Source organism: Strongylocentrotus purpuratus, unplaced genomic scaffold (assembly GCF_000002235.5).
Source record: "Strongylocentrotus purpuratus isolate Spur 01 unplaced genomic scaffold, Spur_5.0 spur5_scaffold_3, whole genome shotgun sequence".
NCBI classification, from domain to species: domain Eukaryota; kingdom Metazoa; phylum Echinodermata; class Echinoidea; order Camarodonta; family Strongylocentrotidae; genus Strongylocentrotus; species Strongylocentrotus purpuratus.
In genome coordinates this window covers 38,577,621-38,595,553 of record NW_022145609.1, presented here as the reverse complement: position 1 = coordinate 38,595,553, position 17,933 = coordinate 38,577,621, and the positions used below count along the sequence as shown (strand labels likewise).

General features: G+C 36.9%; 2 protein-coding genes across 3 annotated transcripts in view; one reads left to right on the top strand and one right to left on the bottom strand.

Moving 5' to 3' along the window:
- LOC115918983 (nardilysin-like) overlaps window positions 1-7,912 on the bottom strand; it is a 29,903-nt gene extending 21,991 nt beyond the window's left edge. The window contains 6 exon segments of the mRNA XM_030996298.1: window positions 1,335-1,430; window positions 1,867-1,993; window positions 3,381-3,481; window positions 4,044-4,125; window positions 5,866-6,187; window positions 7,813-7,912. Coding sequence (XP_030852158.1) covers window positions 1,335-1,430; window positions 1,867-1,993; window positions 3,381-3,481; window positions 4,044-4,125; window positions 5,866-6,187; window positions 7,813-7,907 — 823 coding nt within the window. The 5' untranslated portion in view covers window positions 7,908-7,912.
- A 2,310-nt stretch (window positions 7,913-10,222) lies between these two features.
- LOC115928736 (recQ-mediated genome instability protein 2-like) lies at window positions 10,223-16,175 on the top strand. 2 transcript variants are annotated; one of them, XM_030996583.1, is made up of 4 exons: window positions 10,223-10,345; window positions 10,903-11,064; window positions 13,556-13,696; window positions 15,628-16,175. In XM_030996583.1, the coding sequence occupies exons 2-4, from the start codon at window positions 10,965-10,967 to the stop codon at window positions 15,843-15,845; spliced, it is 459 nt and encodes a 152-aa protein (XP_030852443.1). In that variant the 5' UTR covers window positions 10,223-10,345; window positions 10,903-10,964; the 3' UTR covers window positions 15,846-16,175. The 2 variants fall into 2 exon arrangements, with proteins under 2 accessions (XP_030852443.1, XP_030852444.1); XM_030996584.1 differs by having other exon boundaries at window positions 10,242-10,345; window positions 10,907-11,064.
- The last annotated feature ends 1,758 nt before the right edge of the window (window positions 16,176-17,933 follow it).

Genomic DNA, 17,933 nt, shown 5'->3' with positions numbered 1-17,933 from the left:
ATCGATTGATCAATCTGTATTGAAAAACAAGTTGATCAATCGATTAAGCCACAAATATGTTTAAATAATTGAAATTTCTTCCAGGAAGCATTACATTAATAAAAGTTATTGTCCTATGGCGGACTAATGAATATTAATAAGTCAGAATAAATCAGGAGAGCTTTGGGTTTTGTTTCAAGTCCATCGTGACTGTACAATGGACCAGTGATGGCATGGTGGTAGAGTCGCTGCCCGGCAAGCAGTAGATGCAGGTTCAAATCCCGCTGGTTCCAAGATTTTTTTCTGACTCGTTTTTCAATACAGATCGATCAATTGATCTTATTTACTGGGTGTAAGCCACAAATATGTTTAAATAATTGAGATTTCTCCCAGGAAGCATTGCATTTATTTAAAAAAAATCATGTAATGTGGCATGGATTGGCATTTATACCATAATAACTTTGCTTATGAAATCCTAGAAATGGGTACTTATAAAGATTTCTTTATATTATTAAAACATGAAACACTCTTGATAACGATTATGGGGCCCTATAATAATAATAATAATAATCTTTTTTTAAAAATCTTTTATGTGTAACACTTGTGAATCTGAGTCAAAATCAATAACTTTGTTTAAAAATCAATCGGACCAATAACTTTTGAGACCAAAATCAGTCCTAAAATCTATTAATTTTCATGAAAAATTAAATTGGGAAGATTGATTCTGTTATCTGCTTTGGCACAATGATTGAAATGATCCTGCACTTGGCTGCATATAGCAAATAATATCTGGCAACCTGCCTGAAACTCAATTTAAAGGTAAAGACCAGTTTTGGAAATGCCCTCCTCTCAAAATGAAATGGAATCTCTTTTTACCAATCATGTGAAAGAATGTGTTTTGACTAATACATGATCATACAAATTTTGCCGAGATACCGCCTACTAATTGATATTTTGGTAAATTATTATATCTACTTGGACCTGATAGATATAACGCATGTGTCGCGCACGTGTCGCATAGTCCCATATACATCTTTCTGTGTACAGTGCTTGTAACTTTACCAAGACTGGTCCAAATTTCTTATCATTTTGATGATTCCAGAACCTTGCAGTACACACCAATACTTATATGCTAGATGATCAACCTTTTCTGATCGATTCCACAACGTTTCTTTCACAATGCAATTGCATGACCATAACTGGTCTTTATCTTTAATATCATGATTATTCATAATACCTCTTTGCCCATGGTACCAAACAGCCACCACACAATTCTTGCCTATGACAAAAACAGAATATACATGTATGTGATGCATCAATAAAACATAGTTTCTCCATATTACATAAGAGCTTACCCCAAGTGAACTTTCCCATAGGATGCCCCTCCCTGCAGAACACACTCATCATCTGCTGCTTACGATGGAAGTCGTTCTGTACACTCATCTGAAACTCTGCAAAACACAATATGAATAGAAAAGAATTTTTGATATCAAGAAATTGAATTCTTGATATCAATAATTACCATTGCTTTACAATAGTAAATCATTTCTAAATATCAAGAATTCATTTCTCGATATCAAGAAATAGGAATAAATGTTCAAATGGCTTGCCTTAAATACGCAGCAATACGCAAGCCAAATACGCAAAGGTGTGACTTAGGCATAAAGCAGGTTTGACTGTACACGGCATGCTACAATTTAATGTATATCAAATCTAATATAGAATACCTTGAGAGACTCTAAGTCAAATCCCAGTTGTAAAACTGATATACGAAAGCAAAAGAGAGAAACATAGTAAAACTATCCTACTCTGACATCACGGCAACACAAAATAGTAAAGCGGATGCTATTCTAGTACAAACATAAGGAAAATTTCAAAAATATTTACCACTATCCACTGCTTCTAGCTCTCTGTCTGTCGAATCTTCCTTGAGAAGAGGCTCGGTGAAGAACTGAGCAAACCTGTCTAGACCTTCTTGAAAGTGCTTCCTCTGGACCTCAAACTGAAACACGGTCTGGAAAGTGGTGCAAGGGGAAGAAAGATTTTATATAACCATGTATAACCTGAAGATTATGAATGGAAGTACTAGAATTGCTGGATACAAGAATTTCCAATATCTTTCAAGAAAGTTAGCACTTAAATGCCCATGAGTTACCATTTTGCTGGCATAAAACTAAATCAGCTCTTCGCTTGTCCCATGTACAAGATTAGAGTGGCATACACAATGTAAAGGTCAATTCCAAGCTTAATGGAATAACATTGTCAGAGAATTTGAAAATTTGAAAAATGAATAAAGATATTTAATAAAAATGAACAAATTAATGATACAATATATAAACTAATATGAGATACTTGCACAAGATACTTACATAAAATATTTTTTGTGAGCGCACGGGTGCGTTTTGATTAGAGGGGCCCTTTAAATGATAATTTATGTGCAATGGGCATCATCCATAGAAGGTTTGTTGACATAAGATTAGAGAATTATATGAAGATATCATCTGTTTGGAACTCGCAATATACGTTCTAGCACAGACTTAGTGCCATTTTGGCTCTGAACAGACAATATGTTGATTACTATCGATATTAGTGCTGTAGTAAAACGTTTAACTGTCCGGTATCCGACCGCCCATGGCGGATTCCTTTTTCAATTGGACGGTTTCGCTTTCCCATTTTTTTTTTTTTTTTTTTTCTTTTTAGGTTTCGATTTATGCCCCTCCACCTGGAACTATGCCTGGCAATGTCTCCCAGCTCAGTAATCTGTGTGTTGACTCACCACTCCAAAACTAGAACAACACTCCAATTTGTCTGTCATCTTGGTTTGAAAGTAATCTTTGTAATAGATCTCAATATGTAGTTTACAATACTAATTCATCCAACTTTTACACACGGCGTACAACAAGGTTCTATCCTAGGTCCTCTACTGTTTTTAATTTACATTAATGATCTTACACATTCTTCTAAAAACGACATTGTTACTATTATTTGTGACAAGTTCACAAGCACAAATCGGCGCCTTCAAATGCACCTCGCAGTTAAATGAAAGTCCTACCCGTTTTTTCGCACGGGTCAGTCCCCCCCCCCCCCCCCCCCCCCCCAAAAAAAAAAAAAAAAAAAAAAAAAAAAAATTAATCGTTTAACCGAAAACCTGGCGGTTAAACGGAATTGGAGATATCCGTGATGTTACAGCATCAAACTTTTCCAGTTATTCATGACTCCAAATCCACACCATTAAATGCATCAACCCCTCCCCCTAAAAAAAGAAAAATACACCCATAAAAGCTCATAAAGATTCAAGACTTGAAGATTCACAACTTATTACTTGACTTGGGAATATGCTCAAGCCATATAGGACAAACAAGTTAAAAATCCTCTATCCAGAACTTCCTGATGATACATACTTTGTCAAATCCTGTTGAGGCATTGTCGCTACCGCCATGTTTCGTGATGAAGGCATCAAAAGAATTCTCATCGGGATACTTAGCACTCCCCATAAACACCACTGAAAAAAAACATAAAGATGGATTAAAATTTGAGATTGTTGATAAAGGTAGTATATTGTAAAAACAATAAGCACATTTTAAAAAATATGTTACTCATAACAGACAAAAAGATTCAGAGTACATGATTTTCCTCACACACCTGTAAACAAAATTCACACATAAATTAGGCATATGCAAATGTCAACAAAATAAACAAAACAAAACAACAACAAAGAAGTGAAGCATAACAATGCAACATAATCAAGGAAATATAGTTCATGTTTGACTTTTGCTTGAAAAGTAAACTTACCTTCCGTCACTTTGGAATAGAATAATTTAATGTTCAACTAAAGTATAACATTTCAAAAACGCTACATAGCATAGGTAATATCACATTAACTGTAAATTTCATTTATGCCTCAACATTCTATCGTGACTAAATACAAAAATCAAGAAAACACAAGAAAAAGTGTTAACAAAGGTGACACGTGACGGTGTGATACAGTTAGATTGGTTAGGAACTTAGGACAGGCAAAGGGATTTTGTTCATTTTGATTTCTAAGGAGGAATGTATTGACTTACTGTGTTCTAGAAAGTGAGCAAACCCCGGGATATCGTCTGGATCACTAAAGCTACCAATACCAACACAGAGAGCTGCTGCTGCCTGGAATGAAACATTCAAAAACAATAATAATAATAATATTTGGTTCTTGTATAGCGCATATCACATCATACAACATCTCTATGGGCTTCCAAAGAGCTTTATGGAAATTATTACCCTGGCTTTAGCTCCGGCAGCCGTCTAAAGTGCACAGTGGTTTACAAGGAATAATCCTACCAGGTACCCAGTTACCTCACCTGGGTCGAGTGTGACAAATGACATTAATATTTAGCCAAAGGATATTACATATCTTCCTTCCTTAAATTAGGTTTTACAATTAAAAATGTGTGCTGATTAAATCAATTCCTGTGATGGAAAGCAAGGTATCACCTTTTAGGAGCCAGAAAGGTATTATCTCTATGGAAAATGCTCTTCTAGCTCTGGGGCGTGTTTCACAAAGATCTTAAGTCAAACTTAACTCTAAGTTGGACTTAAGAATTATGGAAAGCCGTTAGTATCTATGAAAATATTTTGTAAAAGTTATTTTAAAGGCATAAAATTATGATTCAAATCATTCATATTTTCTATCATCATGGGAGATTTCATGTTCTTGATGTGGAATTAATGAAAAGTCTATAAAAAATACTTGAATTTTCGCTTTTGAATATATTTCATTATAAGGCTATGGTTCTCCATAATATTCAAGTCCAACTTAAGTTAAGTTCGACTTAGAATCTTTGTGAAACACCCCCCTGAACAGAGAACTAGGGCTGTGCACAACAGTGTAATGAGGTACCCGAGTACACTCCCAGGCTCACAGGCGAATACTCGAATATTCGGACGCCATGTTTTTTTATAATTTTTTTGATTTTTTTTTTTAATTTTTGGATTTTTGGATTTTTTTCCTTTTTTTTCTTCTTTTTTTGCCACTACCATACCACTCGGCAGTTTCTCAGGTCCCTCGCTGAAAACGCATGCAACTTTACTTTGAGTTGCAGTTGAAGGCGCCAATTTAATAAGAATAATAACAGTAAACAATGCTGTTTTAAAAACCAAAGATGGCAGAATAATCCATTTTCCTCCAAGTCCAAACAGAAATCTGGACATTTGGTCCCAGTTTCTGAAAGGTGAGTTTGACAGTGCTTGAGTTGGGAAACATTTTTACCGACGGTACCATGCCAGCGGACGCCGCTCTCCCTGGCACGGGTAAGCGTGGGCCTGGACATTTTTTTTTTTTTTAATTTTTTTTTTTAATTTTTTTTTTTTTTTTGCGGCCGAATATTCGGGTACAAGAAATCGTACCCGAGTAGTTGTCAACCGTGCGGGTACTCGAGCATTCGACTACCCGTCGCAGCCTTACAGAGAACACATAGTTTTTAGGATCTACTCCTTTAGGGATAATAATATCTCACGACTCTACAGGTATTTAATATTTATACCATGGAAAGTATTATCAAAATTACACACAAGACCAAATAACAACAATAATGTGTTTCTCGTCCAGACTCTTTTTTTTAAAGAGGAGGCAGGGCATTACAATTTATTTTTTGCTATTTTTTCCCAAGATGGCTGCCATGCTAATTATAGCTGGCCAAGCCTATTTATTCACAATTATTGTGCTATGTGAGTATACTGATGCAATGTATGACAAAACAAATGATTTGTGTCACTTTAAAAGCTATTTAAACAATATGAATATCACTAGTTTTTTTGTTTTCTTCTTCTTCTGAATAGTAAATAGTTTTTTTAAAAAGAGGCGGTGGTCAAAATGAGACTTTGATAAGTGGTTTTCAAACTCCTCACCATCTTTGATTGTTTCTTGGGTTTCTTTCGTTGGGATGACTCTTCTCCCTCCTCCTCTTCCTCATCTCCTCCTTCTAGTTCCTCCTCCTCCTCTTCCTGCTCTTCTTCCATCTCTCCATCATCGGTACCGCAGGATTCCTGCTTCCTCCTCTTCACAGATAAGTTCCCATCTCCTCCTTCGAGCCCAGCTCCATCATCTCCTTCCGTCTCCTCCTCCTCCATCTCTTGTTCTTCATCATCATGCTCATCATCTTCCTTGCTGTTAGTGTTGTCAACATCCTTTATCAGCAGTGCAGTTATGCCGTTGTCTAGCTTCACAACCCTATACATACAAGATGCAAATGTTAATCATATGGAACAGAATAAAGTGTACTTTATTCTTTTTTGTGGTAATTTATCTGAGATAGGCAAATTCATGCAAAAAAATATATTCAAAAAATTGACTTGAAAACACATCAGACAATTAGTCTGAACCGAGTCAGGAGCAGATTTGAAGAAATTATATTTTTACATGTTGTAAAACCAAAGATATAAGAAGAAAACTGACCAAGTATCTGTACTAAAAATCGTACATGTAAAATTGGTCGTACACATTCGACAGCTCTAAATGACGCGCACGGTTGCGTTACGTGCGTTCTTGATTCCAAAATCATACCTCACACACACACTCTCACCATACCGCGAATGGTCCGTCGTGGAGGGCTAGCCGGCTGAGAGTTTGCAGCGATACCAACGCAGCTTCGAAGCTCCGCAGCGCGCCATTTTAGCGGGACTCGGAAAGGTTCGCGGTGGGAAGGCAGCGGCCTAGCTTTTTGCCCAAACAACGCTAGATCGGCTGCTGGCAAAATGAAAATTACTACGATCGAGAACATCGTCGGTTTCTTAACTTTTCAGTGAGATAATTCTGAATTCTAATTGAGACTATATAATAAATTAAATCGACAAAGAAACCTCGGTAGAACTCTTATAACTATACAAAAGCTTGTTTATTTCTTCATTTGACATTTTGTTTTTGACCATTTTTTTGTGCGCGAGTCAATGCAAACTATGTATTACCAAACTTTCAACACGCAAGGAAAGGGGAACACTCGCGGACCTCGTATCAAATTCGTTGCAAAAAAAAAATCAAGGGTGATTTTGAAGCAGTGAAGAATATTGGCGCTGCAATGCGCAGAAATATACTTGAAATTGAAAGAAACTTAAAAAATCATACCTGAATTTTCAGAAAATCGTATTTGTATTAGTGTACCTAGATGTGAATTGTTTATAACTCAGATTTTATGAAGATTTGTCGGGAAAAAATGTCAATTTTTTCCGTTTGGTGGTCATTTCTAGGCTAATATTTTAAAAGTTACTTCAGTAATGGTCCCGATGTTTCTCTTATCATACTCGCATGTTATTCCTACATAGATTAAACATAGGATGGTTAATAAGGGTAAGACCGGATAACATTATAAAAAAGATATATCCTTCCAACCTCCCATATCCAAGTTTTGGGCTGATTATTGCCGACCCACCGCAGCAAGGCCATTCAGATTTTCGTACGCGACCCAAGCGCCCTCTAGTGCCCCATGAATGTGCCAATACACACACACACACACACTGAGATAGAAATTCTGATTTATTTGTCTGATGATCATTTTAAACAGAGAAATAATAACAATCAGTACTGACTAAGCTTAGTTCTGACCAGACAACATTAAATGATAACAATGGACAAAATAAATAATCATGACTTATGTCATAAAAATTAAAATGTAATTGTAAATGGAGCTGGAGGGCAGCCAGGAGCTACTCAATTTAAGCAGTAAATTTACACACGCGAAATACATCAGGTGGGCACACTCGATGACTTGTAAAAAATGATTTAGGTGTAATGAATAAAAACAAGACTAAAATGTTAAAACTACGAAACTCCTGAGAAACAGTTCATCGAAAAAATGTTACCTGTAATCTTTCTTATCATTTGGGCTTTTATTAACAGAAGGCTGACCACTTTCAACGCCGGAATGTTTGTCCATATTTTTTTCCTGATGCAGCATGCAATGTATATGGAACGCTCTTTGTGTCACACCAAATTGCTCAAGAATCATGGACCTCGATAGTCGAAAGAAGTAGCAATCCATCATGTGGGAGTGGGGAAGGGGAAGGGGGAGGGGTACGTGCTCTTCTTCAAGGCATGTGATTACCATTAAACCAACCATTTCACCCAGTGTTTTAATATTCTTCTTCTTATTTATTATATTTTATTTGTTATCATCAGGGCCCACTGGCGTACTGATTGGAGGGGGGGGGGGGGGGGAATCAGTTGTCCCCAAAATAAAATTTCAAACGTGGTTTATTCATTTACAAACATTGCTGAAATGGTATAAAACTCGAGATGGGTTATGGTACATGTATTTCGTCAGAGCCCTAAAACTAAAGTTAAATTCGGAGTATATATTTTAACACTGGCGTATACGGCTGAAGGTAGATAGATCATATCAGTGGCAGATCCAGCCCCCCCCCCCCGGGCCAAAAAAAATATGTTAAATCAGCCCTAAATTCGCCCAAAATGAACTGAAAAACAGGGCGTGCCCCCCCCCCCGGCCCAACAAAAAAAATTATTAAAAATTGTATTTAAAAAAAAAGTGTCCTCTTAACCCCCCCCCCCTTATTCAGCGGCTGGCTGAGTCGTTTTTTTGGACCAAATATGTTCTCTTTCCCACCGTGTGCCCCCCCCCCCCCGGCAAGAAATTCCTGGATCCGCCCCTGCATATATAAAGCGAGAGCTTGGTCCGTGAAGAGAGAGAGAGAGAGAGAGAGAGAGAGAGAGAGAGAGAGAGAGAGTGTCTGGAGAAAGGAGGGAGATGAGAGGGGATGAGAGAGACGGAGAGCGGGACTGAGAGAGAGTGAAATAGCTAGAAAGGGGGAAGAAGGAGAAAGATTAAAAAATGAAGAGGATGGGAGATTATTTCGGTGATGATGGGGGATGAAGAATAGAGACTCTCTATTCTTCACCCCCTACAAAATAATGAACCGATTTCAACCATATCATATTTTAGTTTTGAAACTTGCTATAGGGTCAATTTAAAGAGGACGATCCTAATTTTGTACTTGTTGTATTCTTATTCCTACCTGTTTTAGTTTTTAGGCCTAGTCATTTTTCATTAAAAAAAATCAAGTTGAATACGGTCTGCCCACGGGAATAGACTGGAGCTATAATTAATGCCGGTGGTTGATTTAATCGTTTATCATGTGCAAGAAAATAACGCCTCCCGGCTGGGTCAATAATTAGGGAACCTCAAGTATAGTCTATTCTTCATCCCTACAATTACAATTGAACCTAGGGTAAATATAATAAAAGAAAAACTCAAAATTTCAATTTTGTATAATAATATGTTGAGAAATATAACTCATTATTTGTTTAAATATTTTTCTTATAAGTATTCAGTCTTTTTCTGAAAAAAACATTGTTTTGTTCTAGCTTTTGGTTGAAATAACTATTTCTATTATGTAAGTGCGATATATTTTCGTCATGAGTATACATTGTGTAATATTGAACAATGAATTATGTTGTATAATTATGTTTGTTTATCAAATGATAAAAGAGCCGTGTTATAATTGCAGTTTTGTATAAACTATGTTATATACGAAAAAGAATTGGAGCTTTGAGAAAAAAATCAATGAATACACAAAAACATAAATATATATATAATTATATATATATATATATATATATATATATATATATATATATATATATATATATACAACTGTATATATTATTAGTTTGAAACTTGCTTTAGCATTTAGGGTCCGACGGGTGGGATCCTAATTTTGTGCTTAATTGTTGTATTCTTTCCTAGGTAAATCTAAGTTCCTACCGGTTTTTAGTTTTTAGGCCTAGAGTCATTTTTTATATAAAGAGTTGAATACCGTCTGTGATCGTAGACTGGAGCTATAATTAATGACGGTGGTTATGTTAACCCATTGCTTACTGGAACCTGGTGGTCCCTGTGTTAAGTCTATGGGAATTAGATAATTCAGTAGTCAACGGGTTAATCGTTTATGTGGAAGAAAGAAACTGTTTATTGTTTAGGCCCTCATTAGCAAGTCTGAGAGTATAGTCTATTCTTCATTCCTACAAATAAACCGATTGTAAAAATCATAGTTGAGAAACATGCTTTAAAGTCAATTTCAACAGATAAGATCTCAATTTTTGTTTGTTTTATTATTTCCTAGTTAAATCTATTCCTATCAGTCTAAGTCTTCAAAAGGCCTGGTCATTTTTCAAAAAAGGAAAGAAAAAAAAGAGGAAAAAAAAGAAAGAAAGTTGAATAAGGTCTGTGATCGTAGACTGGAGCTTTAGTTATGGAAAGCGACGTGTGCAATCATTACGAAGAAGGTGCAATGCATTTAGAAAACTCTTCGAGTGCACTGACTGAGCTGAGCTGAGCTAAGCTGTCGCGTTGATTATCCATTGATACAGCAGAATTTGGTAAGCTAATTGCACCTTAAGTTCTTAATATTTGTGAATTTTATTCGGAAATTTGTAGCCCGTAGACGATTTTGCATTAACTTAATGAAACAGCTGACTGGAGTGTACGCGCCACGCAGCCTTTCCAACGTACAGACCATGCAGCCGAGGCGAGCCCGAGCTCACGGGCCAAGCCAAGGTAGCGGCGGGGGTGGCTATGCGGCGCAGGTGGTGATGAAGATCTGCCAAGAAATGACATCGGTTGATCAGTAACTCTCACACACAGCTAGATCTAGACACAAATAACCGTCTCTGATCTGTATGGGAATTTCTTTGATAAGACTGATGATGTTTGTCAACCTTCCCCTTACACAGACAGTGCGACAGTGCGGTGACCCTTGCCGCATGCCGCACACACACAAGCCGACAAGGGGAAGGGGTAGGCCTAGCTGATTTTCTTTCACTGGAATCTGGTGAAAAGTTAGCTCTCAGTTTTTCTTATTTATACTTAACAATTTGATTTATTAACAAGGATGTGAGTTGTGACAGTTTAGCTTTTCCCCCCTCACTTCAGCCAGGTAGCATTCATTCAGTCTAAGATCATCTTCGAAGATCAGGAAAGTTTCTCTGGAGTACCAAGATGGCTACCCAGAGCTCGAGCAGACTCAATAAACCCGCTGTGAGGGTGTTCATCGAGATGCTGGCAGAAGAAGACATCTTAGCTACACTTGATCCTCAAGGTCAGTGAATGTTTGGTATTCAAGTTTGCTGTCTTATTGAATGCTGAAACTTTTAATTATTGAGTGGGGTCATGGGGGTGAGGACTAATAATAAATAATAAAATTCAAATTTTTAAGCACTTTACATTGTAATTATTATTATTTTACTTTTTCTAACATAATTGTGCACACACTCCACACCCTGTGGAGTTTTTCAGCTAGGCACCATTTTACAAGCTCACACGTGCCAATCCAACCGCATTAACGTTTGCATCCGGGGGGCCGTTTCTCGAAACCGTCATAACTACAAGATCAACGATATCTCGCCACTGTCACGCAACTTGTCAGCTAAGTGTTTCACGAAGCCGTCTTTGCCAAGATGAGCGACAACTTCCGCGACAAGCGAGTTGTCACTGCTCCGAACCTGTCATATCTTTTTAATTGCTGTAAAGCGCCATCACAAGTCAGTTTGTTGCCATTCCATGGGCCGCGAAATGGACAATTAGTTTCACTATCATTTTGAGAAAAATATAGACGAGTTCGGTACGTAAACCTCTGGGATGCGATATGCAAATGTACAAAAGTGAGAATAAAAATTATACAGAAACTTTAAAAAGCTGAATATAAACATTAAATCACAAATCATTAAACTATAACATATAAATAAGAGAGGTAAGAATGTTACACACCGTTTTCCATAGTCGATCCATAGTCTTTTCTTAGGATACCGTCATACCTTTGGGGCCTATGTGCATTATTATTCCCTCTCTAATTACTTCCAAATTATATTTTCAATATCAAATCAATTATATAACGAGTATTTATGAGACTCTAGAATAAAAACTGGCTGAGAAAAGACATTTTACCTAAAATTCCTCGTCACAATAAACAAAAAAGTATGTATTGATAAACTATCACATTACGGTATCCTTCAACTAACTTTTGATTCGACTGTCAAAAAAAAACACTCACTGGTTTTTCTTCAATTTAAGAATCTTTACAGAAATATGCAAATCGTTTGATGATGTAAATATGATAATGACACTATTTATTATTTATTTTAGGAGAATTTATATGTATATATTTCATTTTGAACAATTTTAGCCCCAAAACTTGTTTTGGGTTATTCTTGATAAATCAAATGGATCGTGACAAAGACTATGTTCTTGAGCTGCGAGTATCGCGATATATCGATATCATGTCTGTCATGGCTTTGTGAAACGGTTTATCCGCTTCATGACATCTCCGTAGGTCGCCGACAAAGATATGACTGTCATGGAGTTGGTTTCGAGAAACGGCCCCCGGGTACCTATTTAACACCTGGGTGCAGAGAAGTAATTTAAATAAAATGCCATGCCAGGGATTGAACCTGTGACCTTTGCAACTCTAATCAAGTGTGATATAGCTGGGTTGATGAATAGCTTTGAGCATCAGTTACTTTTCATTATTGGTGATGATGTGTTTCCGGACTGCTAAGAAAGCAAGTGCTTGTACGGTAATTCAGATATCATTTAATACACCTAAGTCTTTCAATCCCATTTGAAGACCTCTGTAATTACAAGTCGTTGTCTTACCACAGACCAGTAGTGCATCTGCTTGCCGCATGGTTTGAACCCATGACCTTCTGTTTTCAAGACCAATGCTCTTTTTACTGAGCCATGGTGTTAAGAGGAGGTCCAGACTTGTTTCAATGCAGTCAACCCTACTTAAACAACTACCTGTATAGGAGGACCACCTGTCTATTATAAAGACCAAATTTTGTGGTTTCCCTTGAAAGTGGTTACTCATTGAAACATGCTAAAGGAACCTGTACTTAGAGACCGCCTGCCTATGAAAATCACTGACCTTGTCTCCCTTGATTTGTCTTCATATAATAATAATAATAATAATAATAATAATAATAATAGCCTAATAGTCCACTCCAAATTTTATTAAACCGAAACGGAAATTCTTTTTGCCCAATTGATCGTGAGCCCGGCAGCCACTGAGCAGCGCCAGATCGACGTTGATACAGGTTTCACTGTAATTTTAATGGAAAGTAAATAAGATATCATCCTGACAGACAGGCCACATCAGTATTTTGCTGTAAAGTCTGAAACCATACATAAACCACTATGAAACTTGCTTTCCTGGGGGTGTTTCACAAAGATCCCACATTGAACTTATCTCTAAGTTGGACTTAACAATTATGGACAGCCGTAATTAGCATGTTTGAAAATATTTTGTAAAAATTGTTTTTAAAAATGTTGATTGAAATCATTCATATTTTCTGTTATCAAGGAGATTTCATGTTCTTGATGTGGAATTTATGAAAAGTCTAAAATATTGAATTTTGCTTTTGAATATATATATTTGAAGGATACAAATTGCTCTCCATAATGTTTAAGTTCAACTTAGAGTTAAGTTTGACTTAGGATCTTTGTGAAACACCCCCAGTACACTGACTCATCAATTGAAATATCACTGACACAATGGATAAATGACTATGATGTCTGTTTGTGTTTCTCTGCAGGGCTGGTTTGGATGGAGGGGAGACTAGTAAGTGTTGACGAGCCTGAGAATATCGCTGTACTTTACGATTCAACGGGTAGAGCCAGAATAGACTACAGCAGTGTCAGGAGGCTTCGCTCACACAATGATAACGTCATCGCAGGTGAGAAATTTATACTCAAAAGTGTAATACAATATAACTTATGAACTAGAGATTGAATGTGAATGTGAATTCATGTTCATATTCATATTCATATTTATTTCATTTCCAACAGAAAGGTAAACAAAGATATTACTTCTTTTTTTTCCATACATAATTCATTTTTCCTGGAAACTATACAAATACACTTTGCACAAATATAATAAAATTATTACAAGAAATTCTTAATTTCTGAGGAAATGGGGGGGGGGGATCCACTAAAATGCAGTGCTTGTAGTTTGTGGATCCCCCAGAAAAAAAATATAATTGTTTCAAATTTTGCCTTCAAAGACTTAGAAAACACAAGACAATATTACAAAACCACAAAACGAACAAAGAGAAGTAAAACAGATAAGAAGGACAAGGGAAAAGGGGGAAGAAGGAAGAAATTGGTCTGTCAAGAAAGTGTATGGTCCTCAAAGATTGATGCTAATAAGCTTCAGCACCGATTTGCTCAGATCCAATACATCTACGTTGACCGATTTGATTAGTATTGATAATATAAAGACCAGCCCTTGAGGGATTCATAGTTAGAAGGACCCTCTCGTCGGCAGAAAAGGCATGTTGGGCAAGCATCTTAATAAAGTTATGCTAAGGAGAATATTCCTTGATGTATGTCTGCTCTAGTTTGGCCAGGAACGATTAGACCTCCTTGCATGGTCACTGACGGGGGGGGGGGGGGGGGGGATCTCATGAAATCAGCTCTCTGTTAACATAAGAAAAAGGGGACCATGGAGGACCAATGGGTACCGCTTAGGCATTGTTTGCTATATAGAGGGTGCAAGTAGATACAAGTAGTGCAGTCCTGCTTTAACCAAGATGTGATCCCTTCTTATTAATGTTCTTGTTAAAATTTAGATATGTCAACAATGACATTATTTTGGGACAATGTGACTTGCACAAAGCACAGTACAGCATAGACCTTATAGCTGACACTGGTTGGTAAAGTTATAATTTCTTGCTGTAAGGCTAGTCTGCAGCAACAGACTCATTAAACATAATTCCATAAAGTCTTAAAGGTCGGATGAAATCCAAATATAAGTGGATTCCTGGTGACGTGCAGGGCTGCATATAACTCATATTTTGTTATTCATACATCTAAATATATTTCAAAGATTTTTAAATATTGTTTAAAATAATTTACTCTGACCTGCTAAGCTCCACCCTAAAAACCCTGCAAACTACTGTAAGGCATTAAGTTAGGACAAGTACCCAGACACCTCCCTATACCCCTCCCTAATTTAAAGTGGGACTGTACTACTTGTTGCTACTTGCGCCCTCTATATAGCAAACAATGCTTAAGCGGTACCCGTTGGTCCCCCATGATCCCCTTTTTCTGATGTTAATTAGAAGCTGATTTGATGAGATAACCGACTGTCAGTGACCAGCAGGGAGGTCTAATCCCTCCTGGCCAAACTAGTGTAGACAGGCTTTTAAGAAAACTACCACAAGCAGTTAAATTTATTTCAAAAAATTTCTCCTACTTAAATTGAAGTTAGTTTTTTAGCATTATAATGAATGATGTGAAATCAATATTCTAAGCTCTATGGTAGGGAAGACAAGCTCTGCACAAACCTGTCGCTCAAATTTTAATATTTATGATAATTAAATGCAATAGCAAGTTTCGTGTCTTGTTCTGTATGTATCCATGTTTATTTCCAAATTTAACCCATTAGCTACTGGTAGTGGGTGTTTCATGTGTTAACTCTAGGAGAATGAGAGAAATCGGATGTCAACATGAAGAAATTGTTTTGTTAAAAAAAAGTTAGGAGTCTGTGGGTTAAAATTTGGTTTGTTTTCCTCAAAATTGATCATAGGTGTAAACAAAATGTTTTGACTAGCCCCTCATAGGCTTCATTCCATCTAACCTCACCATTCTCTGTGTGTTGTTTCAGTTGATTCTATCGTGATGGTGGTTGGGAAGGTGGTGTCGTACCCTCCGGATCCTCTCATCAAGGCGATCAAGATCTCACGGGTCAGCAGCTGCGAGTCAGGTCAGGTCATATGGGACCTGGAGGTCCGGGAACAACACAGGGCGATCTTCAGGCAGAGGTACGAGGACCGGATCGCGGAACATGGAGACCCTTTTGCACACTACCCAATGGGCTATTAGGACTAAAAGTGCAGTCCTATGGACCAGTTGCACAAAAAAGAGAAACAGTTTTACTATACCATGTGGTAATAGGACTTAAGGAAAAGACCAGTTCTATTACAAAAAGTGCCATTTTACTCTGAAATTTACTATGAAGACTTGAGTTTGGATGGGTTTGACACAGGAGAGTAACCCGTTTAACTATTCCTTGGACCAGACGAAAAAGTCCTGAAGAGGTACCAGGAATGGATCAAGAATACAGAAAACCCTGGGACGCACTATCCCATGGATAGTAAGGACTTGGCATTGGGACAAAAGAGCTAGGCTTTTAACTATTCCATGAACCAGAAGGACTGACTTTTTACTATCCTAGACAAGAATAGGTACCAGAACTCAAATGGGCGATGAGGTCCTTTGGCAAGGACCAGACCTACAAATGAGAGTGACATGATATTTCTTTGTCCAGAAGGACTAGAGACGAATGAGTACCAGGAACGCATCAATAAATATAGAGACCACAGGGTACTCTCTATCCACTGGGCTATTAGGACTTGAGGCGGGAACTAATCGCAGTCACCTCCAAGAAACAGAGTGACAATGTTACTGTTCCTGTCCTGTAAGCTATGACGGGAGGTATTGAATGTTCTTACAAAAGAGAGAGACTTTTACTAACCTATGGGCTTTTCCTCAAGGCAGGAACCAGTCTTATTTAAGAATGTAGAAACAAGAAAGACAGCTGTCCAATAGTAGGAGTAGGAGAAGGGGGAGAAAATATTTTGTTTTGTTATGTTTTTTAGTATTTAGTATTTTAGTAGTTGTATAGCATGTAGTAACAGTATGATTTGTTTATGCAATATTTATGCAGAAGTTTTTCACAGTGTTCTGTTTAACTCCTAACAATGAGATATTGCCCTCACCATCCATCTACAGTGAAACTTGTGAAACCTGTACATAAAGACCACTCAAGGGATACAAGAAAGGTGGTATTTATAGGCAGGTAGGTGGTCTCTACAGGTTCCTTTAGTATATGTTTCAATGAGAAATTACTTTAAAGGAGGGGGGGGGGCAAAATGTGGTCTTTATAGACGGGTTGTCTTCCTATATAACTTACAAGTGGGCGCTAAAGCAGGATTGACTGTATTATGTTCAGTTTTGCCGTGATTTTTGCTATGGTTTACTGTGTCATGTCTGAATGGGCCTTAAGATGTATAGACATGGAAACATTTTAACAACAGAGGGCAGGCTTCATAAACTCGATAGATCTATGTCGGGTGGTTATCGCTACGTGGTTATTGCTAGGGTGGTGCTAAGAGGAAGGTCAGATAGTCATTCAACCGATCTGGGGGGTGTTTCACAAAGATCCTAAGTAGAACTTAACTCTAAGTTGGACTTAAATATTATGGAGAGCCATTTGTAGCCTTAAAATAAAATATATTCAAAAGCAAAAACTTAATTATTTTAGACTTCTCATTAATTCCACATCAAGAACATGTCATCTCATTGATAAAAGAACATATTAATGATTTGAATCAGCATTTTATGCCTCTTAAAATAACTTTTACAAAATATTTTCAAAGATGCTAATGGCTTTCCATAATTTTTAAGTCCAACTTGGAGATAAGTTCAACTAAGGATCTTTGTGAAACACCCCCCTGATGTATTTATATTTTCAGTACTCTGAAGCAAACCAAAGAACCCCTTTTCACCAATGTGATGGTCAATTACATTTATCATATACACTCTTTGTACTATTTACCAATATTCAGTTATTGTGAATCTTTCCATACATCATGTTTCATACATTATAGTTTATTTTAGTATTATGTACTAGTACCATTGATCTGCAAGTACTAGAAACTGAAGATTATGAAGAACAGGAATGAAAAAGATAAAAACTTTAAAAATACATTTTTACTTGTGATAAGAATGATTAGCATGTGACAGAAAAAGTAAGAAAAAAAAATCATTCTCTTATTTTGACACCATGCCTTGAAGATTGATGTAATGCCAAATGAATCAAGTACTTTAATACTCCAATTTAGTTGTATTCTCTTTTATGGATATTTTGGATTCACTCAGGAATTGAAAATTAGACAAATACATTCCAAT

Bases quoted from the DNA above. Each gene is read 5' to 3' on its own strand.
- LOC115928736 (XM_030996583.1), top strand. From the start codon at position 10,965: ATGGCTACCCAGAGCTCGAGCAGACTCAATAAACCCGCTGTGAGGGTG. The intron at 11,065-13,555 runs GTCAGTGAATGT...GTTTCTCTGCAG, and splicing joins AGCTACACTTGATCCTCAAG to GGCTGGTTTGGATGGAGGGG. The intron at 13,697-15,627 runs GTGAGAAATTTA...GTGTTGTTTCAG, and splicing joins CAATGATAACGTCATCGCAG to TTGATTCTATCGTGATGGTG.